Source organism: Ixodes scapularis, unplaced genomic scaffold (genome assembly GCF_016920785.2).
Source record: "Ixodes scapularis isolate PalLabHiFi unplaced genomic scaffold, ASM1692078v2 PGA_scaffold2__306_contigs__length_199485367, whole genome shotgun sequence".
Taxonomy (NCBI): Eukaryota; Metazoa; Arthropoda; class Arachnida; order Ixodida; family Ixodidae; genus Ixodes; species Ixodes scapularis.
The window spans coordinates 155,993,209-156,008,291 of NW_024609857.1; the positions used below are offsets into that span (position 1 = coordinate 155,993,209).

General features: G+C 44.9%; 1 protein-coding gene across 1 annotated transcript in view; it reads right to left on the reverse strand.

The window, feature by feature from the left end:
* LOC120847535 (glucoside xylosyltransferase 1-like) overlaps positions 1-15,083 on the reverse strand; it is an 80,080-nt gene that overhangs the window by 30,679 nt on the left and 34,318 nt on the right. The window contains exon 3 of the mRNA XM_040219340.1: positions 813-1,005. Coding sequence (XP_040075274.1) covers positions 813-1,005 — 193 coding nt within the window. The remainder of the gene's footprint in view (positions 1-812; positions 1,006-15,083) is intronic.

Here is a 15,083-nt window from a genome sequence, read left to right on the forward strand (position 1 = left end):
TTATTCGCAAAATTAAAAGGATTAGCAGCATAAAACGTATCACAAACAAATCTTATTTGAAGTTTTTTTCAAAACAACTAGAAAGAAAATTCAACAGAATTTTCACGATATTCATATTCAAACACGTCGATCGCCGCTATCTTATGCAAACAGCAGAATAACGTTATGCTTTCGGAGAACGAACAAGGATACGTATATACATATATTCATGCTAAACATATTACCGATATGCTAAATGTATTACATACAGCCGTAAACGGGGATAAGGGAGCTATTGACCAAACTGACCTGAACACCACAGCCACCTCAGTAATTTGTTTAAGGTCAGTACGCATTCAGGGTCGAGAGTTGGCTTAAAAAATAGTTCAATTAACCGCTTGACCTGACGATATTTCGTATATTCGTCACACTCGAACGTTATTCTGTAGAAACGTTCACAGGGATGCAGTTGCTATACCTTATAGAAGTACTTTTAATCAGTACAATGATCAGCGCCACTCAGCTCCCATGGATTAGCGAAAAAAAGCTACAAACGTCTGTGAAGATACGTCCCCCCCCCCCCCACACACACTCACACTCTCTCTTTCCCCAAATATTGAGCACCAATATTACGGCCTGGTTTCCCACCAAGCTTAGCGCTAAGCGATGTAGGTGTCATTATCTAAACCAAAATTAATTTAAGGTTTTCAACAAAGACCCGTCTTGCCATAAGTGGCGTCGGTGCAAACGGCTCTAGGAGTCAACTAGAGCAGATTATGAAGAGCACGACGACTTCGCACTCTCAAAAACTCATGTTTAAGAAAGATACGCACCATATGGTTTTACGTAGGGAACAAACCCATAATGACGATATGGATTTGTGTCAATGTCTTCAATCTCATACGCCTGCGCTATCAGGTGGCTGGGACCCATTGAATGGAAGATACGCCAGAGTTCTTCCACTGGGCGTAGCAGGAGAATATCGGCGTCCAGGTAAAGCACAGCATCTTCCTTCGGCAGCATGTCCTGTAAAAGAGCCAACACAGGACATAATCTACATTAGACAATCCGGCCATTAAACGTTAAACTAAGTATATATCATCAGCAACGATGTAAAAATATCGGGTACCAATTATTTTTTTTTTATTGAATGCATGGGATTGAGTTAGGAAACATGTAAATATTCCTTTTTGTAACTTTGAGTATTCAAACATACAACCACTTAGGCCATTTTCTTCAAAAGAAAACCCTTTTACGCTGATTTATATCCGAAGCACAGATTGTACTCAGCTAGACACACTAGAAATCAGTACGGAGCGCAATTTCGTCTGCTTCTTTTGCACGGGTTTCGGCAATGTGAGGACGCCGAGCTTTGATTGACACTGACTTAAGGATAGTGGGTAGACCTCAATGCAGCTTGCTTTGAGGTCTACCCACTATCCTTCAATCAGAGCCAATGAGAGCTAGGCGCTATGACGTCACCACAGCACTTGCCCCCCCCCCCCCCCCTTTCCAAGAAAAGACGAAAAAGAAAAAAGCAGACGAACTTGCGCTCCTCATAGACGTAAATAATTATAAGAATGAATGCCAATGGTAGCATTCGTTACGTAAAATATTTGTAATTCATATTTGTTTTTTCACCACAGCTAAAAAAAATGAAATCATTAAGCTTTAGAAATAATACTTTCAGCGGCTCAGTGATTTATTGATCTGGTGAAAAAGATCTAGAAAAACACCAGATGTATATTGATTGTTATACACATAAACGCCATTGATCTTTAGCGCCTTGTTATTTGATGTGATGCTTAGATGTCGATGGCTTTAGAATTTTTACCTTCGACATCTAATGCGCCTTAAAAGTTGCCATCGATGTTTGGTATCGTACAATTTCTGTTCTGCGTAAGCAACGGGCCGAACTTTGTAGATTTGGCATTCCTTGTTTTATAGGAAATCATTCGCCAAGTCTCGAACATGTTTGTTAGTTGCGTTATCTTTGTCTCCCAAATATCACAAGGAGCGGAAAGCTTTCTTTTTCTCACTTTTGTAACCTGCCCGTTGCTAACTACGTAAGCTGTTCTTCGCCGATGGCTTTCATAGTTTTCAACAAAAACAACATCTGTAGAAGAACGCAATGTTCTATCCCCTATCCCGTATTTGTTAGGACGTCCTATTTATCCCCTAAAATTATGCTCAGCCACTTCAATCCTTTTTCTGTCCTTCCCTTCCCCAAAGCCGTGTGCTACTTGCCCCTGATAGAAGGGCCACGTCTTTCACAACTTCTCCCCTTTTCTCTGTATCTCAACACCTTCACTACACTAAACTCCGTTGTTTGTTTGTCGTTCTCTGCGACACAAATTTCCCAATCACAAGTATCTTAACGCACTTAGCAGTGGCTTGTTTTTGGTCCTTCTACAAACGCTTGTACAAGCTTACTAATATAAATTTAGCCCGATACTGTAGCAGCAGGAAGACGTTTCAAGAGTGGTAGCTAGAAAAACAAAGAGGGAGAGACAACGTCTCTAACTCAGGTAGTGATTTTATTTATTCGCCCCCTTACACATCTATCAGTCTATTTAAGGAGTGTATATAAATTGCTGTCACAAGCGTTCCGACCGACTTCTCCTGAGTTAAGAAAACGTGTTCACCAAGGTATGGCAGTGTGAGTTATGAATGAGATATCAATTTAGTTATGGTGTCTGTACAATTATACATAAAAAAATGAACGCAGTGCCTAACGTTACGCCCGACGGAACCAAAAATAACAATTCAAGTTACGTCCGATGTAACCCAATTTGAAAATTAAAGTTGCGTCCGACGGAACTCGAAATAAAAACTAAATTTACGTCCGACGTAACTTTACCCCAAGGTTTCGATCTACGTCCGACGGAACTCGAAATGAAAATGAAAGGTCTGACGGAAATAAAAGATAAAGTTACGTCATTTGTAACATGCGCAACCTTATTGAATGTTACGCTTTACGGCCGATACATGATGTAAACACAAACATATCGTGAATTATTAGTACGTTACGCCCGATACAGCATTCGTTAATTGGTTAAAATTGCGACTACATTTGTACATCCAGGTACAGTAGCCCGTCACAGTTTAAAAAAAAAAAAAGCTTTCTCGCGTTTTTTTTTAAGACATTTTTTTATTTTTAAGACGATTTTTTGCGACGTTTTTTGAGAATCGCAAACGTTCGAAGGCAATTATTACGAGAGATAGAATGGTAACATGAACGTGCTGTTTACAGCAGCGGGGTTTCCGCAGACTTGTTGAAAATTGGAACAACCTTCACGTACCGCTCAAGTCGCCACGCCCACTAGGTTTGGCAGTGTTGTCTTTCAGAGTGTCTTAAATAAAGAGCTGTTTCGAGGGGGCCGCCCGGGTCTGAGAATGACAATAGAGCCTCGGCCTTTAGCCATATAAACCTTGCTCTCAGCCCGAGCCAGCAAGGGCTACAAGCAGGTGAAACAAACGCGGCAAGGATAGCACGAAGTGTTTTCCTATCGAAAACAATTAAATAAATTGTCTTAAAGGAGAGAAAAGAAGAGAAAAATAACGTGCATGTTTGGGGCCACCAGCTTCAGCATCCTCGATGTGCGAGGAACACAATCCAGCCCTCTCAACAAAGCTAAAGGTACGGATAGAGTTGAGATTTTAACCGATTCACGAAGGCTGCACATTCGACGTAACACAGTAATAATTCACAATATTTTGTATTTACGTCATGTATCGGCCTTAAAGCGAAACATACGCGTAGGTTACACCAGACGTAAGTTTAACTTTGATTTCGGGTTCCGTCGGATGTAATTTTACTCTTTATTTCAAGTTCGGTAGGACGTAGCTTTAATTTTTATTTCGAGTTCCGTCGGACGCAACGCTAGAACACTCCGAAAAACGCAAAACGTTTACAAATCTCTGTAATGCGAAACTAAAACACAGCTCTTGAGGAGAAGGAGGGGAGAGTACGGAGGAAAGTGTACGCTCCTCCTTCTCCTTCCCTCCTCCTACTTTCCTCCTCCTCTCCACCTCCCGCTGAATTCGCTCGTGCCTGACGTCACACTAAGTAATGTAACGTCATTTTCCCCGCAAACTTTAGCGGGGAAACTGAATCGGTGTTGATGTCGCGTGACGTCAGTGTCCCCGCTAAATTAATGAGGAAATTTTCGCGCTAAATTTAGCGGGTAAATTGACGTCACGCAACCTCAATATCAATTCAACTTCCCCACTAAATATAGCGGGGAAAATGTCACATGACTTCGTGTCACGTCACCCAAGAACAAATTCAGTTTCTACGCTACATTTAGCGAGAAAATTGACGTCACGTGACCTCAACACCAATTCAATTTTCCGCTAAGTATAGCGGGGTGGTTACGCCGACGGCGACGGCGACGCCGCAAAACGAGGAAACGGACGCTTAAGAGATGCGCTTTAAAACATCGTATTGGTTTAAAACTAGAAGCAGAACAAGAACTTCAGTTACACGCATCTCACTTTAGATTTAAAAAAAAAAAAACGGTCATCGGGAAGTTTGATTTATCAAGGCTGTTTACTCGGCGTTGTTCTCTTTGAATATGAACCAACTGACATAAACCACCGGTTTGCTTCATTTCAGAGTCATAATAGTCAATATTTTGTATCGTTTTTTTTTTTTTATGTTAAGAAATGCAATTATTTATGTTGGCATTGTTGCCCAATGACATAAAAGACAAGAATGATAACATAACGAATTAGCAATTATGCTATTTTATAGCTTTACAAATTTAATTTATTTAATCATGAAACAGATATTGAGGTGCACATTGTAAATATATTATTTTACTTCAAAAATAAAGTTTTGTAACAATCGAATTAGGTTAGATGTGCTCCTGATTGCCACACTACATATTATATTACCGATGTAGATTAAAAGTAAATATAAAAACTGGAGACGTCCGTCAATATAGGGAGATATGTTTGTACCGAAACGACACAAAAATACTTAATTGTATTGGTTGATGATAACAATTAATAATCTAAGAAACAATGCGCTCTTTTTGCGCCTGCTTCCCATGCACAACACAATAATTCTAGATATGATTCGCTTCATGTCACATGATATTGAGAGAAGAAATGTTCATGCTAGAAATGTTTTCCCATTTCTACTATATACTTTAGTTGTTTTTGTTCTTGCGCTATTAATGCGTTTAGATTCATGGAAGCTTAAATAAAATATGCCTAAGTTATTTTTCATTGATCAACATTTATAATAGAAAGGTTCGAGGTGTAAAAGTTCTCAATATTTTAATGGGAGAATATGGCGCGCCTCTGGCAAACTGGGGTGGTTATTCAATTAAAGTAATTTTGTCTATCTAGTTTAATACTTTCAGCAAAAACTGATATTAGTTACATGACTTAATTCAAAATAGAGCAGAAAAAGAACTCATGTTTCGAAAGCTTGTGATAAATATATATCGGGCAAATTCTGCACAATGACAGGACTAAAACCAAATACCGTGGAAGCCAATACTGGCCACTCCCGCCGAAAACGGGCGAAAGGTGATTGCAGCGCCCCTGGCGAGCTCGGAGTCTCCGCTAGCAGACAAATTCTCCAAAATGCATTGGTGTTGCCTATCTCCGTGCGAGGTAACCAACGAAGAAAAATTGTCACGGACATTTGCTGCTTTGAAAGTTAAAGAATGGGTGCCAGCTCATGAGTGAAGGATATTCTCTTCGCGTGGGAAAGATGTTACAGCTTTCTGGGTGCAATTTCGGAGTTCTCTCGAAAAAAGCATTCTGTCACAACTTATGTAAGCCAAGCAAAACACGAATGTATGCCTTCGCGCTGTTTCGTGAGAAAGGGCAATGTACAAACATTTCAGAACATAGCTTCGTTTCAACTTTATTGTTCTTATCAGTCAATTCGTTTTGTTGTTGCAATTCCCATTTCTCATGCATGTCTTTCTTATAACCGTTTCGTCGAACAGGCGAGCTGGCTAATCCCGTTAAGATCGTCTCCGGATGAAGAAGCAGAAGTCAATTTCGAACCACGTACGTTACGGCGATGTCAGTATGCTCCGAAAGAAGGCGTTGTGCACATGCAAATCTGACGCGATTATAGATTAACAAAAGCGGAGTTACGAAAAAAGCAGACTTCTCGCGCTTGCAAAGAAAGAAGGGGAGGGAGTCGTAGCCCGCGCAATAAGGTGATTTCAGTCACGTTATCTACAGTGCACAAATTCCGATTGTTAGCGCGGGGACGACCAACATCTTCTGCTTCGCTGCTTCTTTACTTCTACGATAAACGCCGACCCCCGTTGAATCGTCTCCACTCATTCCATTTTTGAGTCTTCTTTCTTTAGCAAATGCATGGCCTGTGACGATCGAGCGATCGTCACAGGCCATGCATTTGGGAGCTTCACTAGGCTAAGATACCTTCTTCACAACAAATAAATTTTTTACATGGCTTTGTATACTGCAGAAAGAACGCCAACTGTTCATATAATATTTTCGTATATTTTTGTCAAATATTCAAACCTGGCCCCCTTGAAAAATACTTACCTGGTTTGGATGATGATAAACTTCGCTAGGTTTAATTTTATCTCAATTTTAATATAAAATGGAAGCTTATAAAAAAGTACCTATTCAACAAGTTCAATATCGTTATTGTAAAATAAAGTTGTTTTAGCAATAAACGCCTATGAAGCCAAGAGTAAACTCTAAAAGTGTAAATTTCAACATACTGTCAAAAAGACTATTTTTAGTATTTTTTCGTTTCTTTTTTCTTATATCAATACTTTTCGAATGCCCTAAAGCATGCAATAAAAGCAGATGTACTCTATACTTTGGGCATATAAATCCATGCATTAGAAAGTACGATATATTTGAAGTTAAAATTTTCGGTGCGAAGTTGTGTCGTAGCTATTTCTTTTAGCAAGTTTATGAATTATTTGTTTATCCTTACACATAGTGTCGGTTGGCTTCGATTTAATATATTAAAGTTTTCATGCACACGCAAAGTTTGTTTGTATAAAAATCGCAATAGACCTGTGTTTCGTCCTCTCTCTGTTTTATACTTTCTGTTATCTAGTACCTTTTGCTATATTACCCAAGCATCAAGGAGAATATGGGGGTTGGTGTTTCACGCGCCAGACGTGCTGGCCTCAGCAGTAGTAACTTTTGTAAAGCAAATATCTAAAACAAATGGCATCTTGCACGCGCGTTCGTCGACGCTTTACTTTAGGTATTTACTTCGAATTGTTTATACGGGGAACGCGTGCGCGTGTGGCGCGTGGAACACCAATCTCTGCATTCTCCTTAAATTCAGTAAGAAATATCACAAGTTTATAAAGATTACACTCTGAAAGTCTTATCCGGGGTACCACGTCGCAATAGTGGCCAGAAAATGCAGACGACTTTTGTTTATTGGATCTTGACGGGACATGCGAAATTCGGTCGAATTATCCGATAGTCAAATTAAAAGATGCCTGCAAGATTTGGATATCCAGCGCTTTAGATCAGCCCCAGCACACTTCCCGGCCTCATGCTTGGGCCAGTTTGGCGCAAGCTTGGAACAAGCTTGAGCCAAGTTGGCTCTAGATCGCGCCGGTCTGGCCCAAGCCTGAACCGAGCAGGTGTGCTACTTGGGAGGTGAGCGAACATTTTTATAAGGAGTCGCCGCACACTGCCGCACGGCGGTGGCAGCGGCCGTGTATGTCCGCGCGATCGGTGCGACCGCGGCAGCGGCGACCGGCGGCCGGCGAATCAACCGGACCGCACCGGCATCTACGATGTAAACGTCACCGCTGCACGCGTTCACGTCATGAGCGGCCCTCTCTCACAAACAGACAATCGGCGCTCGCTGCTCCGCAGCGGTGTTGCAATTATAGTTTTGTGTTGAGACCCGGCCGTGTTCCCTGTTTCAACATGGGGTCTAGCTCTTTCTCTTTCTCTTCGCGAATAGGAGCACTCTTCAAAATTTGAAAACTTTTTTTTTTGCTGACGGGCGCAGTGGATGGTGCTTGTAATTTGCCTACCGCGGTTCTCTCTAGGTCGAAATAACCAATATTTTATATTTCAAGATCGAAATAAAGAGTTTTGTTTTCTATAGAAATGTACGGGCTCCTGCTGGGACCTTTGAACAATGTCGAATTCAAACGATAAGTCGAATTTAATACTATTTCTGATGTGCCGAGAGATCCAGCGAACATTTCCGTCATTTTACAACTGCCGCTTCGCCACGCACGCTAACCCTAATGACAAACAGGGTTCATTTCGCTCTTTCATAGTTTCTTTTCTTTTAAAAGCGCAGCTCTTAGGCGCCCGTTTCCGGCTTGAGCGGCGTCAGCGTCGCCGTCGCCGTCGGCGTCGGCGTAACCGCGCTGTGCATTATGGGTAAATTTCCCCGCTAAATTTAGCAGAAAAATTTGCGCGCTCTATATGGCGGAAAAAACTTCCGCGCTAAATTTAGCGGAAAAATATTCTCCGCTAAATTTAGCAAAAAAAATTCCCCGCTAAATTTAGCGGAAACACTTCCTCGCTAAATTTAGCGGGATATTTTTCCCTGATTGGGAAGCGAGCAGGAGAGGAAGAGGGGCATAGCCTCCTCTCCGTACCTTCCCCTCCTTCTCTCCAAGAGCTGCGCACTAATTCGGCGTTGCGGGGGATTGTAAACGTCTTTCATTTCTTTAAAAGGGGAAAGCTCCCGCAAAACTTGGGGATGTACAGTGTTCGCCAAACGGAGCGCCACCATGAGATAGTCAGTTTTGGGCACGTTTTCTGTGACTCCTGGACCTACCGGTCCAACTAAGTGGTGTCATTTTGATCTACCGAACGAAGGTCAGCATGGTGAAGACATTCGAGCTGCTGCAGTGACCAATTTAGTTTTGAGTAACCGGCAATAGATTAATATTTGGGCAACCTAGAGACGGCGTTGTTTGAGGAGCACTGTACATACAATTACATCAAATATGTGTAACGCAAGTTTACAAGAACTTTTATAGTGAAAACAAAGCAACGTTAAAATGAGATAACGGTTAGCTCTTAAAACTTAGCAAATTGTTTTAACATAATTTATATATATATATATATATATATATATATATATATATATATATATATATATATATATATTTCGAGTTTTTGTTGAAAAGTGGCATAACGAATGTTTTTGAAAGGACTAAAACCATTCTGCTTTTATTTTTGTGCATCATAGCGGTTGTCTACATGTGCTGCATCACTTTTCGGAGGAATATTTCCAGGCGCTTCAGGGGCGACTATACTAAACGATGTCACCAGCACGTCCAGTTGTGTTAAGTTCTGTCAATCTACATGGAATAATTTGTCGCAGGCGGGAAATGTTTGTGATGTAGACATGAACTTCCCTTTTTCGCAATGTAACGATCGAGTATGGAACAGCGATAGATGATGATGATTTTAGTTGGCCGGAGGTTGCTGAAAAATGCTTATCCGGCTTAAGTACGGCAAGAGTAGCGTATAACCCCCTAATTCGTTAATCTTGCCGTACTTAAGCCGGATAAGAATGTCAGCAATTTCACGCAACTTGACGGTAGGAGGGTGAGGTGTTTCGTCAGAGGCGTCGGAAGTATTGAGGTACAACTCACGGCTAGCGCTGTCAATGAGGGCGTCAGTAGAGGTCAGGAAACCGAGTCCTAAAATTATATACGAGGTGCAGTGGGGAAGGGCAAGAAAGAATAATATAACATACCGAGTTTCAGCCAGAAGCACTGATAGGGCGGAACATCCCAGCGGCTGGTAAATAGTACAATTTTTCAAACTCAAAAAGTGTCCACGAGCAGGGGTCAGAACTACGTGTGAGCGTTGGCGGACGTCATCGGAAATGCAAGATACCACAGCGCCAATGTCGACTACAGCAAGAAATGTTTTTTCCATAATAACCACAAACACACACAAAAAAAAAAAAAGTTTTGTCCGGTTTTTTTTTTTCGTGTCTCCGGTTACTATGTAAGTTCTTCACCAGCTCGCTTGTGTTTTTGCCCTTTCTTCCCAAAATGTTTTACCGGCGATTTCCATGTTAACAGATGTAGGCCCGACAGATGTAGGATTTACTGCAATGCGCGAGTGTGCACCCTGACCTCCGGTGACTTTGCAGGCTGCCGCCCTTAGTTCGACGACTGTGCGGGAGCGGCAGCATTGTTAAACGGAGAAACTGAACGACGACGGGCAGGGTATGGATACGGCGATCGGAAACTACGGTTCCCGGATTCCTGGCATTGCCTTGCAGCGCGGTGGATATTGAAGAGGTGGCTCTCGTCGCACTTGGAGTATCGCGGTGGTGTCGTGGTCATACAGTAAGGGGTTTCTTGATTTATTCGACGGCGACAGTATCGATCAATATGTCCAAGGATGCGGCAGTAGAAGCATACAGGCCTGTTATCCTCCGTTCTCCACACGTCAGATCGGCATTGAGCTCAAAGAATCCGTGTAAACAACTTAATGTCGATGTCGTCTTTTGAATATGTATTCAACAGCAACATATCATTGAGCTCTGCTGTTGGCATGGTAGCAGGAAAAGTGATTTTCTTCACCTGTACAGGGGCAACAGCGCTCCCGCAAAACAGTTACTCAAGTTTAAGCACACAAAGGAAAGACTCAGTTACGCAGCGCTAACTAACAACTATTTACACTCTTGTCTTCGTCTTCTCTTGGTAGTTTAAGTAGTCTCTTCGCCTCCTGCTTATCGGCTCATATCATAAAGCAGTCAATATACGAGTCTGTTTTAGTTCCATCTGTATAAAACCTATTCCCTTTATATTGAGCTTGATAATAAAAAAAAATGCTTGACTCATAATTTTATTCACAGTACCTTTTTTGGAATGCTTGTATAATGTTAAATTTCACTTCATAAGATGATAATGCAACGGGGATATAGCAGATAAACATTATACCACAGGAGACTTTGAACCTATTCCTACCGATCCTGCTGAAATCATATTGCTCATTTCGAAAGGAGGAACAACGCATGGTTTAATCACAAATGTTTTCTGGAACGTGATTTTTCAAGGGTATCACGAGAAGGGTGCTCAGGGACAGAGCGAGCTTAATAGAATACACAGAACTGAGTGCAAACTTTGTAGTTCCAGGAGATGGTTATGCATACAGACTAGCTACCGGAGAAGTGCGAAACGTACTGGTAGGTAATCACAGGTCCTGATGGTGATGGGCCCAGCATCCTTAAAGGAGCTGTGCAACGATATTCAATTGGAATGTTTTTCTCTCTACACGAGCTTAATGGCACACCTGGGACTCAAGGATACTCACACGCAACGCCATTGTCAAAGAAACTCCTTTGTTGCGGTGTAATTTCAAGGACAAAAGCGATCATTTTCATTCAATCTCTCCTTTGCAAAATTTGATGACGTAACTCGGGGATCGCAGTACACCCAAGTGACGATATTTGAATGCGGTTCATAGATTGGACCCGAGCATTGCGTGGGCACTCGACTTGGGCTCGTGACAATTGCTAGCTCGAGGAGCATTCGGGTTGTGAGCCGTGTCCAATCGCTGCAACGATGACAACAGCCGAGCCATAACAACGTCTGGAACTCAGCGCGTGTCCTGCGCTTTGCCAACCCCAGCGCGTGGCTATGATCAACACTGGCGGCATATAATCGGCTCCAGATCACGTGGCCGCTTGTTCTGGGTGCGAGTTGAGGGGGTGAACGCTGCTCGTTTTTCTTTAATTTTTTTCTGGGACTTCTATTGCGTGGGGTGAAAAACGAACGCCTGTTTCATAGGTCATTAACGTTAGGGATCCGTTTTAAGCGGTATTTGCGCAAAGTACAAAAATTGTTGCATCGCTCCTTTAAGAATAATGCTCGGGCAAAGTCATACATAATGCTACAATATTCAAGCCTTGTGCAAACAATCGCACGATATATGCGTAACAGTCATAGTATATCAGAGCCCTATAATACACGTGATGGAACCTTAATTAAATTCAGTGATTTGAATGATTTAAGTTCTAAGTTCCTAATATGTGGAAGAAAGTCAATTTCATGTCAAATATAAGTCACGGAAACCTGCGTTTTATTTTGTAACGATTAGGATTTCATGCATATTTAAAAAAAAACACATTATTTTCGAACTTCTCAACGGTGACAGAAACACACACAGGACGTTTTGTGATCCTGGAGACAACTGAAAAGCATTCGCGACCACCCATTTTTGTAAATTATTAATTGCAAGTAGGACCCGACGTTCTCGCATTGACCGATTACAGGACGAGATAGAAATGTGAATATCACCTACGGATATTGTCACGAATGACGATTGATGAGGCAAATATAACTGAAGAAACTAAACGTTTAATGGGGCGAACTTGTGCCCAAAACAAAAAAAGTGAAAGCCGTTTACAACTCCCTGTAACACCGAATTAGAGCGCAGCTCTTGAGGAGGAGGAGGGAAGGGTACTGGGGGGTGAAGTGACCTGGGGGGGGGGGTCACGTGACCTTGGGGGGTCACGTGACGATTCCGATCATGTCATCAGTGACGTCACTGATGACGTCATCCGTGATGATGACGATGACGATGCGGATGTCGGTGACGTCTTCAGTGACGTCACTGATGACGTAATCCGTGATGATGACGATGACGATGCGGATGCCGGTGACGTCATCAGTGATGTAACTGATGACGTCATCAGTGATGATGACGATGACGATGCGGATGCCGGTGAGGTCATCAGTGACGTCACTGATGACGTCATCAGTGATGATGACGATGACGATGCGGATGCCGGTGACGTCATCAGTGACGATGACGTCATCGAGGAGGTCACGTGACCTTGGCGGGGGGGTCACGTGACCCTGGGGGTGGTCACGTGACCTCGGGGGGGGGTCACGTGGCCTCGGGGGGTCACGTGACTTTGGGTGTCACGTGACCTCGGGGGGTCACGTGACTTTGGGTGTCACGTGACCTCCTTGAGGGTCACGTGACCCTGGGGGAAGGGTCACGTGACCTTGAGGTGACCTTGGGGGCCACGTGACCTTGGGGGTCGCGTGACCTTGGGATGACCTTGGTTACGCCGACGCCGACGCCGCTCAAGCCGGGAACGGGCCCCTAAGAGCTGCGCTCTAAAAGGAAACAGAAGAAAACAGCAGAGCGTCGCGGGCGTCGATGTCGGCGAAACCGCAGGATCGAGCGCAGGGGCGAGACTGACCCTGGCTCGCCACGCGAAGCCCCTTATGTACACGCGTGGGCTTCTGGAATAATCGGCATTGAAGGTTCGATGCGTAGAACATTCGGGCATCAATGGGCGGCAGCAGTCTCCACCCGTTGATGGAGACTGCTGCCGTACCAGATGTCTTCGGTTCCGGACGAGGGCACCTGCATCCGTGTGGACCACGTAGGAGCGTGGACGCTGTGCTGGGCTAAGGACTGTGCCGGCACAATTTGCGTCGCGTATCCACACTCTCTCCCCCTCCCCCAGGGGACGCAAAGAATGCGCAGCATGCCGGCGGTCGAAATCCTGACGCCGGCGACGTTGTTGGGCAGTGTCGCGCCTGTGAAAATCTGCCGCGACAGGTGATCCTGGAACCAACATGGCGGTTGGGACTGGGAGACAGGGTCCGGAGGCTGCACCCCATGAGCAGCTGAGCGGGGCTGTACCCAGTCACCCCCGGTCCGTTGCGGTAGGACAAGAGGGCCAAGGGCCAGTCTGGAGACTTCTCGAAAAGTTCCTTGACAGTCCGCACCATCTGCTCGACTTCACCGTTGGACTGGGGATACCTGGGACTGCTGGTGACGTGGGAGAGGCCGTAGCTCTGGGAGAAGGCACGGAACTCGTCGTGCGGAGGAACTGCACTTCTGGGTACCTCGAGTAGTAATCAACGAGGAGAAGGTAGTCTGTACCTTCGTGATGAAAAATGTCCACACGGACTCTCTCCCAGGGGCGGCTAGGCGTCACTGCAGGGAGCAGTGGCTCTGCTCGCTGGACCCGCGTGGTGGCGCAGTTGGGACAGTTCTCCACCATCACCTTTATCTGGCTCCCCATGGTCGGCCACCAGAGAGCCTCTCTGGCGATGGCGCGGCAGCGGTTCACTCCCAGGTGTCCGTCGTGGATGATGGACAGTACGTGTTTCCGCAGAGAAGCAGGCACCAGTAGACGTCCCCCGGAGAGGAGGAGGTCGTCGCCGACACTGAGTTCAGCGCGATGGCCCCAAAACTGAGCCATGCTGACGGGCAGACTTTCTTTCCGACGCCACCCTTATTCGCAGTACGCCCTCAGCTGAGCGCACTCCCAATCCGCAGCCTGGTGGGCACGGAAGTCGTCGAGGAGGACCGCAAACGTGGGAGGGATAGCACGAGCGCTTCTTGGACGTACAGCTCAACCTTGTCGATGGCTGGAGTCGTTGGCGGCTGGTCGACCGGGTCCCGCGAGAGTGCATCTGCGGTAGCCAACTGTTTTCCCAGGCACATACTTGACATCAAACTGGTACTGGAGGAGGCGGATACAAAAGCGCTGAATCCGGGGTGGCATGAGGTCAAGGTCCGCGGTTCCAAGATGCTTGACCAATGGCTGATGGTCAGTCTCCAGGGTGAAACGAAGGCCCCGTAGAAACTCGTCGAAACGGTTAATGGCCCTGGTGGCGGCCAGTGCCTCTTTTTTGAACTGGCTGTACCTTTGTTCCGTTCCTGTCAATGCACGGGAGGCGTATGCAACTGGTCTGCGATCCCCTGATGGCTGGTCTTGAAGAAGCACTGTACCCAGCCCGAAAGAACTGGCATCTGCGGAGACGGTCGTCGGGAGTGCAGGGTTGTACCTTGCGAGGCAGATGTCCGATGACAGCATAGTCTTAAGCTTCTCAAACGCTGAGGCTTGCGCTGGTCCCCACGTCCAGGCTGCAGTCTTGTTCAGGAGGCTTCGGATTGGTGCAGTCGTCTGAGAGAGATCCGGGAGGAAGCGACCGACATGGTTGAGCATACCGAGAAAGCGTTGGGCACCATGAATGTTCCGAGGAGCTGGCATACACTGAATGGCCGCCACCATGTCTGGATCAGGAGCAATGCCGTTGGCTCCGACGACGACACCGAGGAACTTCACGCTTGACACGCCGAAACAGCACTTGGCGGCGTTGAGG